The sequence below is a fragment of the Haemorhous mexicanus genome, chromosome Z, assembly GCF_027477595.1.
Source record: "Haemorhous mexicanus isolate bHaeMex1 chromosome Z, bHaeMex1.pri, whole genome shotgun sequence".
Classification (NCBI taxonomy): Eukaryota; Metazoa; Chordata; class Aves; order Passeriformes; family Fringillidae; genus Haemorhous; species Haemorhous mexicanus.
The window spans coordinates 79,687,970-79,711,860 of NC_082381.1; the positions used below are offsets into that span (position 1 = coordinate 79,687,970).

General features: G+C 42.6%; 1 protein-coding gene across 6 annotated transcripts in view; it reads left to right on the top strand.

The window, feature by feature from the left end:
- Nucleotides 1-23,891, top strand: part of PDZD2 (PDZ domain containing 2) — a 201,973-nt gene that overhangs the window by 153,628 nt on the left and 24,454 nt on the right. For 5 of the 6 annotated variants that reach the window (XM_059837120.1, XM_059837117.1, XM_059837119.1 and 2 more), the window contains 9 exons: nt 8,986-9,097; nt 11,003-11,151; nt 11,802-11,921; nt 14,444-14,558; nt 16,314-16,387; nt 16,546-16,765; nt 17,809-17,926; nt 20,379-20,511; nt 23,366-23,447. In XM_059837120.1, coding sequence (XP_059693103.1) covers nt 8,986-9,097; nt 11,003-11,151; nt 11,802-11,921; nt 14,444-14,558; nt 16,314-16,387; nt 16,546-16,765; nt 17,809-17,926; nt 20,379-20,511; nt 23,366-23,447 — 1,123 coding nt within the window. Of the gene's footprint in view, nt 1-8,362; nt 8,448-8,985; nt 9,098-11,002; nt 11,152-11,801; nt 11,922-14,443; nt 14,559-16,313; nt 16,388-16,545; nt 16,766-17,808; nt 17,927-20,378; nt 20,512-23,365; nt 23,448-23,891 lie in introns of those variants that run through there. The other variant, XM_059837122.1, reaches the window with a different exon arrangement.

A 23,891-nucleotide genomic window follows, 5' to 3' on the forward strand; every position in this document is an offset into this window, starting at 1 on the left:
TGCAGTTGACACTGCTGTTCTAAAATGTCACTATTTATGTCCAAGTGTGAAATAGGATAATATGATAGTATTTGCCTTGGATGATTTGTTTTTATTTCTAATTCACTTTTACTAGTGTTTCTATTGCTTGAAATTGAACCTGTCATTGCATTGCTGGCTGGTGGAGCAACCTGGGAAGTGAACTCTGAAGAGAATGCTCATCTACCAAGATTTTACGAAGTGTCCAATGAATCTGGGGGATTTTTGGTCCCTAGACAGAAGCATGTGCCATTCTTAGTTCCTTCAGAAGTTACTTGCCTTTGTGTGGTTCAATATTTGATGGTCTGAGTATTTTTTAAATATTCAGCTTCAGTGACCAGCTTTATATTAATGGCTTCAAATTTATAGGAGTTAGTAAAACACAGCAAGAGGGTGTCTGCCTCAGAAGGTTTGGATCTCTAGTTGCTGGAGGCAGGGATGGAAGGCTGGGGACTGCTCCTCTGTACTTAAATCTTATGTTCTCCCCAGATTCTTAAATCTGCCATTGCTGATGCTGGAGGCAGGACCCTGAGTCTGTTCCATGCAGAATAGAGCTGTAAAAAAGAAAAGGGCACCCTCATCTCTTCCTTTTGAGGGGGTGCTGGGAAGGGAATTTGCCTCCCTATGCCCAGGCTCACCATGCAGGCAATCCTTGGGGCCACCTTGGCAGCACCCCCAGCTGCATGACCCTCTGCTGTGGGGTGTCAGGGCCTTTCTACTCATATTTAATAATTTTGAGATGACCTGAACTGTGGGATGTGTGCCTTCACGTCAGGGCCGGGCGCATTGCACACAGAGACATCCATGACCCTGCAAGGTCTTCACCCTCCTACCAGCAAGGGAAACAGGATGGCTGCTGTTAAAGTTCCCTGCGTGATCCGGGTTACCTGATCCCTGCCAAAGCCCACTTGTGGTTTTCATGCAAGACATGTAGCTGAAAGGGGATAAATAAACCTGTTTGGTGAATGTGAAGAATTGCATTTATTTAACTCCACTCCCTCTCAGTTCATATTTTTTTCTCTGTGCTGTAGGACTGACTAGTTGTTTTCTGCCATGAGCCTTTCTGTCTTACCAGGGAATCCACACATAATTACCTGTAGCCATGCGAGCATAATGAAGAACAGGATAACAATGCCATAACTTTAAAAACAGTCTTGGGGTCAGAAGTTCTTCTGGAAACACTGAGAGAGAATTTCAGAGAAAGCATTAGCATTGAGAAGGAACAGGAAGCATAACTCAACAATTAAATGTGTGCAGGGCGTGGAGAGGGGCCCTCGTTACTTGGAGTACTGGAGTGTTTGTTCCCATTAGGGCACTGCAGTTTCAACACAGGCTGCAGAAACACAGCTCACTCCTCAAACAGCGCTGCGTGGCTAGGAGAAAAGCAAGAAAAATATTTTCCTGGCAGAAATTTGCTTAGCAATGAAAGGCTTTACTTAGAGGTGGGGAGAAGGGGAAGAAATTGAAGAGCCTGGTGTGGGGTTTTTTTATGTACTGGGGGGGGTTCAACAACTCTTTTCCTCTTTGTGGTGATGACTGGCAGTGTTTGCAGATCCTGCCCTGTGCCCCATCTCTCTTGGAAGGGGCAGGCAAGGGCAGGGTCCAGCTGTACCTTGGCGTGGCTCATAGCTGCTGCTCAGCTGTAAATGCTGAATTAGTTGAAAATCTGGCTGTACTGTACCTTTCTGAGGTACAGCGTATGCCCAGCATATTGATGGGTCTTTGCCCATGGAGTGCCCTTCCCTCATGGTGTGGCTGATGAGACACACTGGGTCCTACAGTGACTCCAGAAGCAAGTTTTCAGAGTAAATATAATTAGGAATTTGGGCAAGAGAAAATGACAAAATGCTTGGAGACCAAGTCTTGTTCACGCAGTGTTAGGGCTTCTAGAAACCCTATTACATTAAAATGAGCAATTGCAGTTGGACTTGCTGTGGGGGGGGTTGCTCAGCAATGTGCTGGTTGTGGTGGTGTGACTCTGGTCAGGGCTGGGGGAAGGTGTTGGCACACGTCACTTGAGCTGGGGGAGGAGAAAGAGTGCTGAAAGGCCTCCAGGGGTGCAGCATCACTGGATTACTGTTTTTCACACATTGTAAAATTCACCTGTCAAGGAGAAATTAACATGAGTGCGTTCTTCATGTCAGGAGGGAGCTCCTCAGAGCACTCCTGTCATTCCCTGTGCCTGGCTCCCAGCCCTTCTGGGCCTTTTCCTACTGCTTCCATCTTAAAGGCAAAGACCAGAGAAAACTCACCCAGGGTCCAGCACTTGAAGGGTAGATGTGATGCTGTCTACAAATCATTAATACCTCCTGTTGCTTGGGCTGCTGGAACACAATCTTTCTTACTTGACCATAAATAACAATGTGGACAATGCTCAGAGTTACAGTTTTTGCTCTTCCTATGTGATATATTTGAAAACCAAGTCAGCAAAATAATAGAAACACAAGTTTATCTACTGTACAGGTTCTGCATGGTCTTTTTTTTTGTGAATGAGGGCTTTTCCCATAAAGCATCAGATACAGTACAGCCTGTCTCTCGTTTGGCTGTTTGGATAACTGCCCAGTTTTGAAGGAGATGAACTGCCTTTAACAAGCTAAAAATAACACCCTCATGGCACTGGAACAAGAGAAATGCTGTCACAGCCATGCAGTTCACATACATTAGCAGAAGGATGATACACACTCGAGAATTTTTGAGTTAGTGTGAATGTCTCAGAACCACATCTGCAAATTTTTGACTGTGTGCGCTGTCCAGTCTTGGTTGGAATCAGGTGAAAATAATTTTGAGATGTGCTGTGCAGCATCCATAATTTATGAGGTTTCAGATCCTTGAAGATGCAGGTATGAAAGACACTTCATCCAGGTATGAAAGACAATTCTTACATATTCCATATTCTCTTGTATACTTAGGATGGTATAAAATACCAGTTTGGAGCTGAAATCCAAAGCTCCCACCAGTGGTGTCATGGGAACACTCTCTGCAGCTGTTGGTTGACGTCGGTATTAAGAAGGTCTTGTTTCATTCTCAGGAGAGCTATTTGTTTTGAGGAGTGATTATTGCATATTTTGTCCTTCACTGGGAATTAAAAGATAGTAATTAAAAAAAAAAAAAAAGAAGAAGAAAGAAAAAAAGATAAGCAGATTATTGTTTGTTATGATGCAAAGGCTCCAGATTTGTGGTAAGCCATGAACTGAGCATGTATTAAACAAAATAATGGAGTAGCTGAACCAGATTTCACACTGCTTGAGTTCCATGTTTGTCATACAGTCGTGGAATCCCCTAGGTCTCTGCTGTTTACTAAGACTGGTCTTCTGGGATCTTTCTGCAGCACATAGAGACATCTCGAGGGCAGTGACTAAACTGCATGGAAAGCATGTGTCCTGCTTTTTTTTTGTGTTTTGTGGGGGGGAAAGGATAAAGCATAAAAAAGGGAACAGCAGGGATCTGTTTGTGTGCATTTGATTTCCTTTAGCTCAAAAGCTGTTTCTAGTGGAAAATCATAATATACTGCAGAAGAAGAGTAATCTTGTCCAAAAAGGATTGGGAACTGTTTTGCTGGGAGCATCTTACTGTTTCCAAGGCATGTGTTGTCTGCGATATGTGTTTCTTGGAAAACATAGCTGTGTTAGCCGTTTCCTGCTTTTCTTCATATTTAAAAGGATATTTTTTAGATTTTTTTTCTCTTTGAAACAGTATGAATAATATTAGTGGCTCTTTGGATATCTGAAAGTGGAGCGTGCTTTGCTTAGCTGCATCTCTGACCAGTGAGTCATTGGAGCCAGGACAGCTGGGACCCTGCGTCAAGAACCTGCCAGCATCTTCTGAACAGTGGTCAACACATGGTTTCTCCTGGTGTCAAACACACTCAAGAAGGTTTTGGAGAGTCTTGTAAAAAATATAAAATTACTGAAGATGAGAGTAGCTCAGCTCTGCCACAGTGCATTTCCAGTCTGTTTACAGAGTGAGCATAGACAGATATTGCTGCTGTCTTTGTGCTGTTGAATGCCAGGTTTTGTTTCTTGTGCGGGTTTGTGTATGACTCTGTATGTACTCTACTCTTGTATATCTACTCTGTATCTACTTTTGTGTATCTACTCTGTAGATTTTGAGAAGAGACACAAAATAACTGTTGGGGGTTTGTGCCTACTGAAGTGAATAGTAATTCCCTGTCTAGCAACTACTGCATTGTACTGAAGGCTTAGGGTCGCTTTTGAGTGCAGGCATTCAGTAAAGTGGCAGACTAGACAGCACTTTAAAAGCTTTTGTTTTGTTTATTTGGCATTTCCACCTATTCAGAAAGCTGGGCAGCTCCCGTTCTTGACTGTTTATCAGATTTCCTGATCTCTTGCTGCACATGAACCAAGAGTTTTCCAACAGTTTCTTTAAAATTAAGTAAAGGAGGGCTTGGGTTCCCATTCCCTTTGGCTTGGCAGGAGGAAGTATGGGCTGCTCCTTGTGTTACCAGCATGTGTATTTCCCAGGTGAGCTTCTGGGGAAGGTGGTGGAGGATTTGTTTCACCAGTGCAGCCAAACACATGCCAAATTTGAGCCCTCTCGAGGCCTCTGTGGTAAATGTGCAGAACTACTGTCTGCCTTGTCAGCTTTGCCCTAGGGGAGCAACCAGGGCACTGGTTTCTATAGAGGTGCCAGTTCAAGACCCTGAATTAGTGCTGACCTGAAGGTGATGTTCCTTCTCTTTTCCTCCACCCTTCACTCCAAGTGGTTCTCTGCTTTTCTGTCATGAAAGAGAGGAGCAGCAATGCAAGTGGTCTTTGGAAGAGGGGAGTCCTCTAACTTACACCAAAAATTGCTATATCTGGATTTCATTTGGACTTCTTGTGAGCCCCGTGGTTCAGTTTAGGAAGCTCCCTGAGCTTTGGGATGTACTGTGTTTTGGAAAAATGTCCCTGGGTGCTGCAGCCCCTGATGCAGTGTGTCCCTGCTCATGAGCCTTCTTCTAGGATCTGTGTAGATTTGTACATGCCCTAAAACAGAGCAGTAAGGCATGGAAAACTCAGTGCTGTCCAAGATTAGAAAATCCATGTCCTCTGCATCACTTGCAGTGTTAATTCTCATAAATTATAGTGCTGCAGTTTGTAATTTATCTGTGAGATGGATTCAATTAAAATGAAAAAGAGCTAATTTAAAAGTGAAGGTATTTTACTTTCTGTGCAAGGCAAAAGGGGCATGTGGAGTTCCCTGCCTAGCGGATACATTTAAGGCTTAAAGCATGCTGTGCCCCATAAAGCAATAAGTAATTGCACAAATAACTGAAACAGCTAGAATTATACCAGATCGTGGAAAAAAAATCTTGAAAATTTTTTTAAAGGTTAAAGGCTTTAAGGCATCAGCTTGTCTCAAGGGACTAGGAAGAAAGACTTTGTGCAGGGAACCAGGTGAAGGTTTGCATTGGGTGTTTGGGGCATTGCTCTGAAGAGTCTGTGCTGGCTCCTTTGTGGAGGCCTTGAGTTCCTCCTGATGGCTGCCCCACAGACAGGGGTGTTGGGGCAATTAATGGTTAAATATTTGGGGTAGTGCTGCTTGAGGGAAAGTTGTCATGGGCGAAGACCAGGACGGAATGTGAACGGGACCAGAGCAGATGTGGAATTTTTCCACTGAGCTTGTGCTGGTGCACAGCCATTCCTCTTTCATGTGGCTGTTCTGAAGAAGGGCAGTAGTCTTGCTGGTGGACTTGCTTTGCCAGTGCAGGTAGGACAGAATTTGTCATGCTGCAGACTTCTCAGCCTGGTTCTCACTGCTTCATTCCCAAGCCACCAGGATAAACTGGTCTGCATGCTACTAGCACTCCTCAGCAGAGCCAGCCAGGCTGTGCTGTGGGGAATTGGGTGGGCTCGCTGATGGGGAAAGGCAGCAGCTGAGGAGCTCTGCAAGGGCAGCAGAAAAGCAGTTTGCTTATTAAATTGTATCAACCTCTGTGTGCCGTCTTGTTTTTGTAGATCGGCAAGGGATTGCCAAGCTGTTTGCGGTTAAACAGTCCAGACTGTCATAATCCTGCTCCTTATCTCACCTAATTAAGAGCCCGGTCACGCTGGAGCTTTGCCGAGGCGAGGACTCCTAGGGCAGTTGTTCGTTCTGGTGCAGTGCCAGGACCGCGTGTCCCTGATAGTGCCGTTTCCTTCGAAATCAATTGAGATGTCACCGTCACTTGATCCCAGAGCTACTTAATGAACTGGCAAAATGGGCTCTATTTTTAGATCTCCCTTTAAACTACTATGCGTGTTAAAGCTCCCCTTGTCCTTAAGACTGGGACAGCACTGGGAGGGATTTATTGGTTTAGTTTAATAAGAGACCTACAGGACTGAAATAATAAGCTTCATTTCCTTGAAAGTGAGGAAAATTAAAATGGCATGGATAAATCTGGGCAGCCACCTCGAGACAGTAAAGCGATATGTTCATGGCCAGAAGGATAAGGTGGAGCTGGGTTTTTATTCTTGTCTAGGTTATGAGAGAGCCAAAGATTACAGACGCACGCCTTTGGGGAGTTCTTGCAAGCTTTGTAGATCAGATTTCTGAGTGCTTTCTGAACAGGATAAAACTCCTGGTGGTTTATAAGGCAACCTCAACAACTTAAAGAATATCTACTTCATTGCAAATGTTAGTGTCTTCTTCTATGTGTTTATAATTAGTGTCAGAAAAATGCTTCTGCTAAAATAAAACCAAACACGGATAATTCCAATGTTTTTGATGACACAGATAATTTACATGTTTTTTCTTCCTAATTGTAGTCTGAAGCCTAGTTGGATAAACTATAATTTCAGGAAGCTGTAGAGAATATCTTGAGGCTTTCCCTAGCCCTGGTGTTTGCACACATGTGACCTCTGTGGATCATACATGGGGTTTGGGGTATGCTATCTGTAGGCTCACAGGCTCCAGGATTGCCATGAGGGGAAGGTAGCTTGGGGTGCACAGTTTTAATGCAAGTGGAATTGTGTCCTGTTTTTCTTCCCACTCCACTAGATGAAAATGTATGTGGTTGTGGAATGCACTGGTACTTTTCTGCTGCAGCACAGTCAAAATAAAAATCAGCAAAAACCCCAACATATCAGCAACAAACCAAACTCAAGCCCCATGTAGTAGAGGCCTAAAATGTACTGAATAGGTCACCCTTGAGCCTGAGCTCAGGGTGGAAGTTGGCCCAGGCAGAGATGATTTCAGCATCTCTTTGTATAATACTATAAACTAAGTAAATTTTTCTCCCTTCCTCTGAGCTGGAGGAAGGGGTCCAGCTTTGGGCTGGGAGCTGTGTGGTCTTACCAGGTACAGCTGCCCATATCTATGCAGACTGCGAAAACCAAACAGCTTACAGCTCCAGACTTGATCTGTGTTGTGCTCAGCTCCAGAAAAGTCAGATTGGACCCATCCCCATCTGTTGAATGCCCAAAGCACGCCAGCAAAACTGGCTGCTTCAGGGAGACATTCGTCTTGTTTTTCTTCATCTCTGTGCTTCACATATTTTCCCACCACAGAGTAAGCACTGGCCCTGTGCAGCAGTTGATTTGTACACCTGTAAGACACCCTGTGATTTTTGTGTCTGTGCAAATCATTTCTGCCCTTCTACAGGGTAGGCACCCTCACATCATAAAGAGTGTTCCCACTTGTATGGCAAATTTTAATGTGTCTTTGTGAGATCCATGAGGTGCTGTCTCATTTCCATGTGCTTCTGCTCTCTTCTGGGTATCCCAGAAGTCTCTTGGAAGGAGAGCTTGGGATACTTTGGCTGTGGCCTAATTGCTGATGGTTTGGATTTCTTAGGTGGGGTTTTCAATCTGATGTCTTACATATCTTCTGGAATCAGGCCCTTTTCAGGGTGACCAAATCACGAGTGCTGGTTTTTTTTCAGACTGATGACTGAGTTGGATGGTTCTAAGTTTACATGGAGCTGTGAGCTGCAAAGCATTTGATGCTGGAAATGGACTCTAAAGTAGTTGCTGCAGTGCTTTGAAAGATCAGCAACTATTAGCTAGGATGTACAAACTGTGTGTAAATTAGTGTAGCTATTCGTGTTGAAGGGGAAGGAATAAAAAGCAGTTCTCATTCCAGCTTCCTGTTTCTGCCAGTTTTATGTTTTCCTGAGGTTTCTACTGTTCAAACTAAAATCACGAAGTCTAGACTTCGCACAAAAGATAAACTTTGGCTTTGTTGGCATGGGTATTAGAGGGGCTGGGGGATGGGAGGCAGGTTGTGGGAAAGACTGACGTTTTTAAGATTGAATAGCAGAAGCAGAAATTATTTTTACAGGAAAGCATTTGGCTACTTGGGTGGGGTTTTTTTAAAACTGACTTCCAGCAGTTCACCAGCACCTTCCAAAATGCAGGGGCTGCTTGTCCCTGAGCACAGGAGAGCAAGAGGCAGAGGACATGTGGCCGTGCTGCTTACCTTGTTACTTGGCGTCCAGGCAAACACAGTCGGTAAAGAGACTCCTCCTGTCCTGGTGCTCTTACTCAGGGTTGTGGGGTTGTGATTCCACCTGTAAACTTTAATTGCTCATTTCCAGGCTTTTAAAGTGCTTAGCTGTAATAACTTTATGTTAAATAAGTTTTTCATCATCAAGCTTTGCATTGGTGCTCAGCAGACACTAACAGTAAAATAATGCTTTTTAAAAGTAGTTTTCTCTGTAAAAATATGATGTCTCTGGAAGCCTGCAGAGCAGCACAAATGGGAATAAAAGCTAAAATTTTGTTCAAATACTTGCAGAAGCAACTGAATGAGGTGCCATGGAGTGCTGGATGCATTCTGGAGGCATTAGTATGGTGTCTTGCAGAGGAGGCATGACCATAATGTCTGAAGGCATTACAAAGAATTACTTACAGAAAATACTTTATGCAATGACATATTTTGCAAAAAAGATGACATGCAATGGAATTTTCTGTCCCATGATGACAATGAGAAAAATGTCATCAACATCTCAGATTTACAATAACTTTTTTGGTTTTAAATTTCTTTTAGGTGATGGAAACTGAGAAGTCTCAAGATCCAGCTTGTGCAGAAGTGTCCAAAGGAAACAATCAGAGTTCAACTCTGGCAAGTGGCATACTGAAATACAGAAGTCGATCTCAAGGTAAAGCTGGACTGATAGAGGATAGCAATTGTAGATTTTTATTGTAGTGTTACTATTTTAACCCTCTAAAAGTGAGATAGGATTTCTTTGAAATCATATTAGTTTATTTTGGAAGGAAAATCCCATTGGTAGGATAGTTCCATTCAGCCTCCTGAGCTGAGCTATTGTAGGAACAGAAATATTATGCAAATTTTAGAAGTGTCTTGTTTGTTTGTTTTTTTCTCTTTTTTGGTTTTTTTTTTTTACTGTTTGCGTTGTCTGTGTATTTCATTGTGCTCTCATCGAAATGCCAATTACAGTGACTAATCCTCAGATTTTCTGTTGCTTTGTCCTCAAGTCTTAACAGTAACCTGTGTGCAGAGCTTGATCATGTTCTCAGCCCTAATGCTTTCTGAGGCTCCCTCCCTCCTGTATTCACCCTAATTTCTGACTACTAAGGTATTTTTAGGATACTCCAGAGGGCTTCTCTGCTTGTAGTCCCTGAGGCTGTGAGCTGGTGGTCACTGGGGATCCAGACCCTGATGCCCTTGGACTGTGGGTGAGCCTGGAGCATCCCCCAGCCTGGACTGCAGCATGAGAAGGAAGGTGCATTTGGAGATGGGCAGAAAACACAGAATTACAATTTCTCTCTCCCGAACAGAGAGAGAACTGATGGGAAAGGGTTAGTTGTAGGTGCCAGGGAATGAAAGAATGCCAGGATGCTGGTCCTGCCAAGATTGCTATCCTGTCTGTGTGCAGCAGCAGCAGCCTGTGTGCCAGGGGAAGGGGAGTTGAAAAGCAGAGATTCCAATTTCAGATCCCAAAGCAGGGAGCAGGTTTAAATTGCTCTCTGGGCAGTGGGTACAAATTCTGCCTATGGATGTGTCAGCAGAATTGCTTTCACGCTGAGTGAAAAAAAGGACCTGCCCCAGCTCTGTGCTCTATCCCTCCCTGGCACTGGCAGCAATGCTCACACAGCTTCCAGGCAGGAAGGAGGTGGTAGAAAATGTGTTTGGGGCTCTCCTGGGCAAATTTTCAGTCCATCTACCTCAGACCATGACTCCCTGTTCCTGGGGTACAGGCAGTGAGGATGAAAGGAAGTCAGAGCTGTTGCTCTCTGTGGCAGCTCCAACGTAAGGCTGGTTTAAAGTAATCTGAAATCCTCATCATGAAATCCAGCTTGTACAAATTCGGCATGTGTCTTGGGTTTTCATCTGTAAAATAGGAGTTAATGTCCCTTCCCTGTGTGGTGTGGAAATGACAAGGATAAATGTGCGGGAACTGCTGTGACTGGGGATTCTGCAGGGACCTTGGAGAAAATGAGAACTGGAGGAGCCCTGTTGCGAGGAGTAGGATACTCTGTGGCTAATTACAGGATGTCCTTCAAGACAAATAATTCTGTTTCTTACATGAACTCTGCACTCTTCTCTTAAGACAAATCTACAGAAGAAACCTAGAATTGTTGCCAAAAGGAAAGAAAATAGCATTTTTTTTGGCACATTTTTGCTTTTTCCATTCCAGAAAAAATTCCCTCAAAGTGACATGACACCTCCAGAAATGAATACTGCTGCAGTGTCAGGTCTTTTAATTTTAAATACATGAAGCCTGAGAGCTTAGTGCACTGGCAAGTGCCATTGGGTGTGAACAGATGAATTTCTTTCCTGTCCCTGAGCTACCGACTCAATTATCTTCTGCTTTTCCTTAATACCACGAGTTCAGTATCAAAGAAAGATTGCAGAAAACAGCAGGAAAAGTTCTTGGTTGAGTGTGATCAAAACTGGTTTCCAATTGCCTGGCTCGGAACTGCTTAGTATTGTTTTAAAGCATTTTAATTTGGGATTCGCAGGAGGTGGTTATTGCCTGCTGGTGAGAGAGGCTAAAGCAGCTCTCAGATGTTGCAGGATGTGTTTCTGTGGTTTTTCTTAGGTGCTGGATCCCGCTTGGAGTCTGTGGGAGAAGACGATGAGCTGACAGTGGAAAATGGTGAATCGAATTACGAAATAGCAGTGAAATATTCCCGGGGTGGAAGAAAGCACTCTCTGCCCCAGCAGCTGGAGTCAGCAGGAGCCAGACAGGTGAGCAGGAGGGCAGAGCTGGCTGTGAGCACCTCATGGTGCGTCTGCCTGAAGCTCATAGAAGTGGGCGAGGGTCATGAAACAGGATCACATAGGTACATCATGGGACTGAAACCAAGCCTGGACACCAAACTGGGATGGCCACCTGTGGAGAGCTTCTTTGAGTGTTGTGAAGGAGAGTACTGCTTGCTTGTGGACACAAGGTCCTAAGGCTGTTCACCTTAGGAGTTTCAGTTCTAGAGATCTGAGGACTTAAAAAAAAAAATTTAAAGAAATACCTAATGCTCTTTATTTTAATTATTTTAAAATGTAGGCCTTTTCCTCCTCCTATCCTTTCTCTCTCTCTTTTTTTTTTTTTTTTTTTTAGCAAATAAGGACTTGATTATATCATGAGGTTATCTTTAATCCTTTTAATTTAAGTTATAACTGATTCATTTAAAAATGATTCTACTGTGTGAACTGTGGGAAAATTACTGTGGCAAGATTCACTTTGATTGTAGTGAGCTGGGGTTTCATCCCTTGAACATTTCTCTGAATATATCTCTAAGATACTGCATCCCTCTTCTCCAACACATGCAATTTTCCCGGTATGATATCTGCAATATCTTTGCCAAGCAATCAGAGCAATTATCCTTGTTTGTTGATGTTAGGACTACCATATAGTGAAGAAATCCACCCGTTCCTTCAGTGCTGCCCAGGTGGAATCTCCATGGAGACTGACCCAGCCGTCCATCATTTCCAACATTGTCCTGATGAAAGGGCAAGGCAAGGTGAGGATTTCTGCATGTTTCTCACATGTAGCAAGAGCTGTCATTTAAGAGGCGTCTTCTGTACTTCCAGCTGCTCTCAAGGTAGCTGATAATAGTGCTAATGATAAACAAATCCTATTTCCAAACATAAATGCCAAAGTTACACCTGCAAAATACAGGGGATGTGATGTTCATATCGTCCACTTGACACAGGGTGGCTTTCATTTTGGTTTGGTGCATCTCGCCTTTACTGAGATATCAAATATTTATAATGGATCTCTAAATATGTATGTTTATGCAAAGTCAGTGCAGCTACAGAACAGTACCTGTTCACATGTATATTTATGGACAAGCATATTTTCCCTCTGTGGAAACTGGATGCGTTTTTAAAAAAAATAAATTACTGCAAATTAAGCATTAAACCTGGAGATAGGTTACTGGCTGATTGCTTCTCTGAGAGCACTGAATTCCATGGGTCAAAGAGTCGTCTTCTCTCCCTCAATAATGTGTTTACACACTTGCTAGATACCAGCTGGCTGAATGCTAAGAAAGAATAGATAAGCATTAACCTAGGTATACATTGTTTTCCCTAATCAAATCCATGCTAGTATTGGAGCTGTCATTTAAATATGCTAAAAATATACATGTCCTTTTGTGAAATAGTCTTCAAAGTCATCAGATGGATTTGTTTTGGACTAAGAAGATTTGTTTTGACTTTCAAGCTCAAATGCAAAACTAATTCCTTGTTGTGCTTTATGTTAGAAAAAGAGTTAGAGATAGTTACTTCTATGGGTTGACTGGCTCACAGTTGCTTTAACTTCCCTTGGTTTAGGAGCTGTGGGTCTTTTATGGTGAGCAAATATTTCTTCATTTCTTATGTACTTATTTTTTTACTCTGTTTTTCTCATGAAATTAGATTATTTCTCCCATGGGATAAGCCACCCTCTCCTGCCTTTCTGCCTTTAGCTCCAAGATTTTAGGAAGCAGCTAGGAGAATGCAGATCCTACAGATCATGAACTACTTAAAGCAGCTGCCATTTTGTGGCCTTCCACCCACTTCATGGGCAATCTCCTCTGTTAGGGATTGCACCTTGTACAGTTTGTGCAGTAGTGCTCAGTTTATTATCCCTGTGCAGACCTGGGACTTGAAATATTTCTCTGCAGAGTTGCAATGTTGGTGGTGGGGAGCCAAGGCTTTGCCTTTAGGTTTGCATCCAGATCTGCAAGGGGTGATTTCCTGCTGTGGAGTGGCAGCGCTTGTCTGGGAAGGTGGGCTAGTGTATGAACTGCTGTACTTTGCAGGCATATTTCTCCCAACCCTCCCACAGAGCCTTGGGGAAACCTTCTGTGTCCAGGCACGGGAGTGCCAGGGGCCTCCTGCCTTCTGTAGGTTGATTTGCAGTTGATAATTGCACAGTGTTGAACAGTTACTGGAGTTGTTTTGTTCTGCACAAGGGAGCTAAGTTGCTGCCTGTCCAGAAATTAGTAATGTCTTACCAAATTGCTGGACTCGGTAAGGTACTAGACTTGTGCTGGCCTGATCTGTGTTCATGTTGTGAAGCTAAAGATCTGATTGTTGTGTTGGATTGTAAAGTCAGTGCTTGCCTTGGTAGCATCCCTCAGCTGGAGAGTGCTGCCCAAGGCAATAATAATGTCCATTTCTTCAGATCACTAAAGCTCACAGTTCCCCACATCCTTTGTCCACCTAGTCAGTGACTTTTCCCTTTATTCTGTAAAATGCATGTACAGCAGTGACTAGAGGGGAAATATGGGAAAGGGTTGTGGACCAAGGAAGTGATCTGTCTGAGAAATAACTCAGCAGAAGGGGGAGAGGTTCATTCTGCTGTGTTCATCAGTTCTCAGGTCAGCTTTGTGAGATGGTCCCATAGCCTGCTGGGGTAGTGCAGGGGTAACAGCTGATGGATGGAGCCCTGGGGAATCTATTGATCTAGATTTATTTAAATACAATGTGATATATGTCTCCAGAATAATTAAAAATGTACATGTGAGTGGTAGCCCCCACATGCCATTCTCCTTTCAGCTACATTCCTGACATTGCAGCACTGACCTTATGTCATGTTCTGAAGCTTTTCTTCTTCCTGAGGAAATGTAGGATCTGTGACATAAGAGAAACCTATAGTTAATCCTGGATATAGATCTGAAGGGTCGGAATTGACTGTCTGCTAATTCAAAATGAATGTGTTACTGTTTTTAAAATGGGAAATGTATTGACCCCATGTTTTGAAAAAACACAAAATATTTTCAGAGTTTTTTGCTATACCAGCTTAGGGTGCCTGCTGCTATATTTTTGGGCTGATGAGTGTGTTGATAATGAAGTGAAAGTAAATGAGGAAATGGAATGAGAAAGTAAGTTGACCAAACAATTCATCAGAAGATTTTAGGTTTTCATCTTTCCCTTGTCTTGTACATTACTGGCAGTCTTTCTCACACAGATGATGATTGAGTAAGGTGCCAGCTGTGTGTCTTCTCCTCTCTTTTCTGTAGGAAAAGTGAAAATCTCTTCACTTCTATTCTTTCTGTAGGGTCTTGGATTCAGCATTGTGGGAGGTCAAGATTCTGCTCGTGGACGCATGGGGATTTTTGTGAAGACTATATTCCCAAATGGAGCAGCGGCTGCTGATGGAAGGCTTAAAGAAGGTATGGTAGAGAGAATCCAACTTCACATAAACAACCACAGTGGGATATTATTTCAGTCCAGGAGGAAAATTCAAGTACAGCTATGTTTAGGCACCTGGCCAGCAGCAAAGAGGCTATGGAAAATGTAAAATGCCCTGTTTGTTCATCCTGTGGAAGATCATTCACAGCAATTAACCTGACTGTATTTCATATTGAGAAGGGAGAACTACAGAATAGTGGTGGCTGCTTTGTTTTCCCCTTTCTCTTTCATGAACTTTATTTGCCCAAACAGCAAGCTGCAATTCTCCAGTTGGAGAGGGTCAGTGACAGCAGGAAAATATAGATAGCCAACAACATCTGGTCTAAAGATGCTGGACTAAGAAGGTGTTATATATAGGGACGTGTCCTGGAGGGGCTTTTTTGAGCCCTTGTACTCTCTAAGCCTCCTGTATGATTTTGATAGGACAAGAAAGGACAAGAATCACAACCACACCAAAAAAAAAAAAAAAAAAAAGGATGGGATTGGCAGTAAGATCACTCTGGTTAGAGAAGGAGATATAGCCAGATTTTAATAATATAGCCAGATTTTATTACTGCTTTTCCAGTCTTGGTGTCTGAGCTGAATGCATAGCCTGCTCTGTGTGTGCTGCACCATGGTCTGACTGCTGTGACACAGCATTCTGACAGACAGATTATTTAGTGTTGAAAACACAAAGTGACCATGAGTTCAGAGTGGTGGTTTATAACTCTTCTACAGGGGTTGTGTTACTTTCCTTCCACAGAAAGCTGCTCCTGTGTTACTTCTCTCAAGCTGCTCCTGTGTTACTTCTCTCCTCATATCATCATTCCCCTCTTTCTGTCTTATCACACTTGTTGTATTTGAGGCTGCTTTTGGTGCCAACTCTCACACTTGCTGCCAGAGGGAAGCTCGCATCCCTGCATCATAGGTTGTGCACTTGCCGTGGGAAGCCAATAAGTAGCAGCTGTCCCATAAACCCAGCAATCATTTGCAGGCTATTCATATCTTGAAAATTCTTTTTTTTTTTTTTTTACTGAAGCTAGGAAAGGAGAGGAGGGGTAGACCTAGCTGACAATATTGTCCCATGTCATTTTGCATAGACACAAGTAAAATAGCAGGAAGTGGATCTGGATCATGCCGACCCTCGTTTTAATAAAATGAAGGTAGATAGCTCAGCTGGGTATAAGTAGTAAGACCCAGAGCCCGGAAGCTGGTAGAAATCTGACAGGACATGTTCCTTGAGGTGAAAAAGACATTTGTTGTCACAGCGTGTGGGCTACCACATGCTTCTCTGTCCGCAGGCATTTAGTAAGGGAACACATTTGGTTTCTGCCTGTGGATGCTAGGTTCATTTTCTCAAACAGGCTTTGAAGTGATGTGCTGTAGTGTTTCGCTTAGTTCCTCATTTCTCTTGTTACTGCTTACAAAAAAAAGGCAGTTTTATAGTACCTTTGGACTTCATGTCATAATAATTTTCAGACTTCAGTTAAAATCCACAGCATTTAGAGCTTTTTGTGGGAATGGGAATGCCAAGTTCAGAATCTGTGCTGGAAAACAGTTTTTACTTTGGTAATCCATCACTAGTAACTTGTAGAGACATTAGTACAAGTGAAAATAAATCGAGAACAATAAAAGGCTTTTTATTGGATAGTTAACTGAAACCCTTATAGTTGTGGATCACCTCATGTTCAGGAAGGATGTTTTAAATCTTTTTAGTCTTTACATTGCTGACCTCATTTTTTGTATCTATTTACCAGGAGATGAAATCCTGGAAGTTAATGGAGAGTCTCTGCAAGGACTGACCCATCAGGAGGCCATCCAGAGGTTTAAGGTAACGTGGATGTAGCACTGAAGGGACTCACACTCTCCTTTTCACTCATTGCCATCTCTTACCCTCAGCTTGATACTCCCGCACTGCCACGAGTTACCGTGTGCAGGTTTGGTGACAAATGTTGGTGACCTCACGGTGGTTCTGTGCTGTCTCTGCAGCAACTCAAGAAGGGTGTGGTGACACTGACGGTGCGCACACGGCTGCGCAGCCCCAGCCTCACGCCCTGCGTGACCCCCACCCTGCTGAGCCGCTCCAGCTCCCCCAGCGCCAGCGGCAGCGTGCCTGTCCCTGGCCTCGAGGAGCCCGAGGGCTCCTCCTCCAGCCGCAAAGGACCTGGCCCCAAGGACAGGATCGTCATGGATGTGACACTCAATAAAGGTGAGAGTCCATCAAAACGGTCTGGGAGAACAAATCTCTGCTTCTTAGGGGAGTTTTCAGGAAGAGGTTAGAGATTTTTATGTCTGATGCGCCCAAGTATGCGCATTTGACATGGAACCACAGGATGAGGGGGAAAGGTACCCTCTAATGCAAAAACTTCTGAAGAGTTCCTCTTTCTGCATTTTGCTTTTCCAGAAGCCTCTTATGGGTAGCAGTCAATGTCCATGCTGCTGAAAGAAGGAGGCTGTGTGATACCAGGCAAAATGTAAATCAGCCTTGTGGCAGCCCAAGAAGCTGTGCCCCTCTCTTTAAAGGGCATCTCTGGGGAAGGCAAAACTGTACAATGTTGAAAAGTTCCCCAATAACCTGTTTGAACTCCTCCATGAGGGTTGCTCTCATTAATAATTGCTCATTATAAACTTAAAGCATATGTTATATGTGGTAGACACATATGCCTACTTTTAAGACTTATAATATAGTGATTTTAAAGGTTGGATTCAGAATTTTGAGAGAGAATGTAAGATGTCCAATGATCCTTACAACAAGGATGTTGTTGCCTGAAGAAAAGCAGAGGTGAAAGTGGACAGAGGTGACTATTGAACCAGATAGAATGCCTCACCTTCCTTTGTGCTTCTTTGCTGAGGAGTGCCATACAGATATTTAACAAAAGAGAGCAATGCAATTGGCAGCATCTTCTGTGCTCATGTTTTCTGCAGTAATTTTAAGTGACATCTTGATTGGATTGCTGCCTCTCCTCCTTTGTGCCTTGGACCAGATCAGACCTTGTGCAACATTTCCAGGAGGTTCCCACGGCACACAGAATATTTTCTGAGATACATCAATCTCAGAAAACAGTCAGGATCAGCTATTTTCAATCCTGATTTCCACTTGTTGGTCTTAGCTTCCTGACTGACTGCACCTAAGGCCAGCCCTGAAACAATGACACGAGTCCTGAACTCAGATGGGATGTGGGAACACAAACACTTGTGTGTCCTTTGCGATTACAATCTGCCACATTTCTTTGTACTTCTTGTTTTTCACAGAGCCAGGGGTCGGGCTCGGCATTGGTGCCTGTTGTCTCACGCTGGAAAACAGTTCACCTGGGATATACATTCACAGCCTGGCCCCAGGATCAGTGGCTAAAATGGATGGCAGATTAAGGTTGGTTAAAGCAGAAACATGCTGGAGTGGTTTTACAATAAAATTGATTGAGATTTTGTTTTCACCAATTGGTTTATGTAGCAGGGAGGAAATTTATACTTAAGACTTCACCAAAAAGAAAACATTTAAGTTAAGACATTCCAAAGTAGTATTTAATGCCCAGGAAACGTTATTCTTTGTTCTGGAAACAGCATGATCGTTAAGGTCTGGGTTGTTTGGTTGTTTTTGGGGTTTTTTTTAATTCTCTATACAGAAAACTGAGCCTAATAGCACCCTTTGAAAAAGGGAAGCAGCAAGAAGTGCAACCTCATGCTTTTTTGTGAGAGCTACGGCCAGAGACCCCAGACTGGGAGGAGATTTGCAGAGCTCTGGTAAAAGCTCAGTCACCTGAAACTCTCCTAAAAAGAGCTGGGATAAATGTTCCTGCAGCTGCCTGTGCCCATGGCTTAGGCCCTTACTCTTAGTCTGGTAGGATTGTTGCAGGCTGACCAGCAGCACTCTGTCATGGAGCTGGGATGTGTTTAAGAAGCAGTCATTCCCAGGGTTCCCTTGGGCCTTACATTGGATTAAGTAACAGAAACTTACTTGCTTTTCCTCTTGTGGAGGCTTCATTTTTGAAAACCATTGGAGGAAACCTTGCCACTTTTTCCATTCCTCCGTAAATGCTGGTGGATGCTGGGAGCATGGCTCCAGAGGGAGACTGTAATGAAGAGGTGCTGGGACTGTGTGATCCTCTTTGAGTGTGTAGTGTGAGCACTGGTGCAGAGAGGCTGAGCAAATGCCTTGCTATCACATGGCTAGAGAGTGCCTTCTGTTTCCTGGCTCGCCAGGGAAAACTGCAATAGAAATTTGATTTCTTGGAGTAAGGGAAGAAGATAATTTTATTGTGGCATTGCTGCCAAAACTCTTGAAAGTTCCTATAATATAGAAATGTCTACAGGAGACAGCATTTAATGGTAACTTGCTTTCTTGCAGGCCCCTTTGGAAAACATTGCAGTGCTGGTTATGTCTGTATGTAACAGCTGCATTGTTTATTAGGTTTATGTGATTGATTATATCCAGGCATGCTTCCCAGATTTTTAGCTTGCTTCTTTGAGACATTGCTTCTGTTGTCCCATCAGCGATTTATGGCTTCATAGGCCAAGACTTACAGGGTGGTTTTGATTTTTGGAAAATGTTGTTAATCAAATGTTGGCTTTGCAATGCCAGGGGAGGTTTGAATCCAGCTCTTCTGTATCTAAGCTCCCTCTCTCAGTCATGTGGCTGTGTAAGTGACTCCGTTTGTATAAGTCTAAAGGATAGGCAGAGCAGTGAGATGATTGCACAACTGATAAGTCACCCTTTACTTTTCTGAGCATATACCAGAAGTGCAGGTTACTAAATTGCAACTGTTATTTTGCCTTTGGTGTGTGTACTCATAGTGTCACACACCACAGTGGCATTGTCACAAGTAACCCAACACAAGCCAGCCAGTAGTAGATTCATTGAGAGGGTCTGTTCAAAGCAAATGTTTCAGGAATTATGGAGAATGCTTTAATGATATCCCTAGTTGATGGTATTTTCTTTTGAATAGTTCCAGATGTCTGAGCACCATAAGCAAGAATTACAAAACTGAGAAAACAGAACTAAATAATCATAGAATCATGAAATGGTTTGGGTTGGAAGAGATGTTAAAGATCATCTTGTTCCAAATCCCCTGCCATGGGCAGGGAATCTTCCACTAGGTCAGTTTACTCAAAGCGCCATCCATCCTGGTCTCAAACACTTCCAGAGTTTCTCTGGGCAACCTGTTCCAGTGCCTCACCACCCTGATATTTAAAAAAAAAATAATTTCTTCCTAACACCTGATCTAATCCTGCCCTCATTCAGTTTGAAGCCATACTCCCTTGTTGTATCACTACATGTCCTTTTAAATCACACAGTGTGTTTTCCTTTCAGGAGAGTTTTGTTTTGGTTTTTTCTTTGTCCTTTTTAATGGATTCTCTATGATACTTTTTAACAAATACAGGCTTACCAGGCTCAATCTTTTCCTGGTGTAATTTCATAAACTCATATCTAAATAATGAATTTCTTATCAGTGTTTCTGCTAATTCAGTATGGTGTGTAGGAACAGCCCGTCTGAATCCCATTTTTCCTCTTCTGTGCTCAATAAATATCTGAATGTAGAATTGGAACTGAAGTTTGCTTTCACCCTGGTCCGAATGCAGACAGTTTTCGTGGTTGATTCAACAGAGATTCTTGCACTGACAGTAAGTGCAGAAGGGATCTCTGAGCCCTCCCTGTGAACTCAGGAGGACTTAAACCATTCACATCACTGGTAGCAACACCTTCTTTGAAAGTCACGTCTTTTCTAGAACACTTATGTTTTTGAAATTCTTGGCCATCAGTTGAAAGCACAATTTATTTTGCGTGGAAGGTGGTTGTGATTAGGTGACTCTGTGTCTCTGTGCAGCCGGGGTGACCAGATTCTGGAGGCGGATTCTGTGAGCCTGCGTCACGCAGCGTTAAGCGAAGCCTACGCAATCCTCAGTGAGTGTGGACCAGGCCCAGTCAGCCTAATCATTAGTCGTCATCCTAACCCAAAGGTGAGCAGAAAATGAGTGAGTGTACCAGGATTGTTTTCATCTGGCACCGTAATTTGAGTCTTGCTGTCGGAAAAGCAGAAAATGAAGAAAATGGCTTTTTCTTGTTAGGGCATGTGTTGTGCAAGATGTCAGGACTGTAATGATGCTTCCCAGTTTTGTAAGTCATAGCAATGTTAGACTGTCCCTGGTGTTTTTCACTTAGTCACCCACTGATCAATTGCATTTTCCTGGAACTGCTTGAATGAAGTGTTCCCATCTTTCTTGGTACTTGGATGAAGTAGCAGCACAAATACAGCGCAAGACCTCTTCTTCCTGAAAGTTATTTTGCAGTTACTTTGTCTTTGAGTAGAATATAATTTAGGGCCAGGAATATATGTATCAACAGCTTGAATTGATCAGCTGTAATAAAGTAAAATCTATCCAAAGATCAAAGTTATCCTTCAGGAATTAAAACATGAGAATATGGAGCACACTGCTACTGAATCTGTGTAAGGTCAGTTTGGAAATAAGGCTGTATTTACAAAGTAAGTGTTCTCAAGCATTTTTTAAAAATTGATGATAGAAGATGAAAGCCTATTAGCCAAGCTATAGGGAATAACAGCTTCTTTTATTTCAGTATTTCAAAGAATTTCATGAGTGTACGAAACCTTCCTGTTTAAACAGGAATGAAGCTGTAAAAATATTTGCATTAGTGGGTCCAGAAAGCTTTGACTTTTGAACTCATAACTACAAATGGACGCCTTAATAAGGCCATATCTAGGAGAACTCAAGTTTCTTATTTTGTAATTAATAGTGTGTTTTCTGCTAAATCAAATATACAGTTAACAAACAGGGACCTGCTTGCCAGAGTTTATTATCTTTGTTGCAAGGTCTTGTGCTGCTAGAAAGAAAGAGGCTGTGGTTCTATTAAAGGTAAGCATGGCAAGGGTAAGAATTTGGCTCATGGCCTAAGGTAACAGTATTTCTGGTGAGTCTGCGTGCTGCACTGAACCAAAACAATGGTTCAATGTGATTGCATTGTTAAGGCTTACAGACTTTTTGGATTGTCTGTAAGAAGCATGAAATAAAAATGCCATGCTGTATAGCCTGCCCTTTCTCAGGCTGTATAGCCTGTCCCTCTTCTTGCTGTGGTGGGGTCTTGAAAGCTGATGAGTGACCTAACCTGGTGTCTGCTGAAAGGATGAACTGAGTTAAGCTAATTGCTTGGTATTACTCAGTAACAGAGGGAAACTATTAAGTGGCTCCTATTACAGTTTTCCATAAGTGATATTTAAGATGACAACAAATCCTTTGCCAAGAAATGTATGAAAAACTCTAAGTTGAGCTGGAGAGACCCTAAAGCATTTTTCCAGTACTGTATCCATAGTCCTGGTAGGATGGAATCCATAATCTCTCATGGCTGGATCTCTGGAGGAGTATCCATATAGGAACCCATATTTGTTGTTATGTTACTGTCACCCATTTTCTGAAAGCACTGGGAGATCGATAAATAAGTGTGGGTTTTTTATTTTGTTATTTTATTTTATTTTATTTTATTTTAATAATACCCCAGCATGCAGACTGGAGTTAGGAGTTAACTTGTCCCTTTCCATTTTGAACTGCCTGAGCATAAAGGATGCTAAACATCAAAGCTGGCAGAGTTTGCAGAAGCATGGGTTTTTGGTTAACTTGAAAAATGTACTGCAGTGTGTCTGGGACCTGTTTTAATTCTTGGGATATGTTTTACCCAAATGTTTGGGTAAAAGGCCATGGATCACAGTGTGAGGATCTGGTCCATATTCTGCAGGAACTCCCAGTGCCTCAGGAGCCCAGGGAATTTTGGTTTGCTGTAAGGTCATAACACAGTCTGGAAACAGAGATGTGTTTTTACAAAGGTTCATGTTGTTTTGAACATTTTTGTACCTAATTTCTTATTTTACAACACAAAAGATCCACAGTACATTTTGCTGCTGAGTATGTTTGCTTTGGTGTTTTCAGGTACTTCCAAAAGAAATACCACAAATTTTTCTTTCTGCTTGTTATTCTGACTGAATATGGCATTTATGCTGTGTTTAAACTGCTGAGTTTGCTTCAGAATCTCTCAAAACTTCATGGTTCAGGAAGACTCAAGTTTGTAGTCACTATTTATGCTGAATTTTGATTCATGTAAAGCAATGTGCATAGAAAGTATTTTTGACAGAATTAATTTGCTTTCTGTTCTTAAATATATATTCCTGCAGACTAGTTGTTCCTGTATAAAATCATATGTTTTCCAGTAATAAGAATTAAACGTATGGCAGTAATTATGGGCTAAATTAGCACATATGGTAAACCAGTATTTGTTCTTAAACCAGAGAAACATTAATTTCCAATTACTGATTCAGGTTTTCTTTTTAAAGGCAAGGAGAAAAGAAAATTAAAAAGACAGCTAATATTATGGGAAGTCTGGTGTTCTTCCGGTGGGTTCACTGTAGAATAGCTTCCGATGTATGCCTGCACAAAGCAGTCTTTGTCTATTTTAAAGTCACATATTCTCAACAAATCAATACACAGCTTTTAATTGAGTTAAATCTGGGCTCTAATAACTTCATTTGATTTCTTTAAGTCTGAGACTGTTGTATTTGTTTATATTGTGTGTCACTTGGATGCAGTCTTCTTGCAGCTGGCAGGCTTCTGCTTCCCGGTTTTTGCAGGAAAGTGGCATCGAGAGAGTCTGAGTCAGGGGACAAGGGCTTAGGAGCGCTCAACTAGGTCTTCTTTATTGCATCTTTAAAAATAGTGGCTTATATGAAATGGATCGTGTACTTGTGATAAGTGGTAAGACTCTTGTAATTTCTTGTACCCTGTTTGAGCTTTGTCTTCCGCCCCACTTCAGGTTTCAGAGCAGGAGATGGATGAAGCAATCGCACGTACTACTCACCGAGAGAGCAAGGACTCCAGCTCCTCTCACGTCACAGGTAGCAACATGTTCTCTTCTCTAGTGCTTCTTCTCTCACCGATTCGGGAGCATCTAAGGGCGTGCTCTGAAGTTCCCCAGCATTTATATTTTGAGAGCCCTCAGAACAGCAGAACAGTGTAGGGAGTGTCATCACTCTGTCCACTGCAGAAATTTTAGCACAAACATCCAGTTCAGATGGATCAGCTCTGCGGCTTATGTAACTTGCTTTTGTTCACTGGGCTACCGCAACCTGAAAGTAGGGTTGTCAAGAGGTGGTGGTTGTGAACTTTTTTCAAGATGAGGGGAAGCACAGTGGTCCAGCAGGGAAAGAGCAGGAGGGATCTACTCCATCTGTGTATGCTTGCCCTTAATGGCAAAAAACCCCAAACAGTATTGTGACCATTGCATACTGGACTATGTGTTTTAGCACCATTTTGATCTTTAAAGTCATGTCAAAATATGT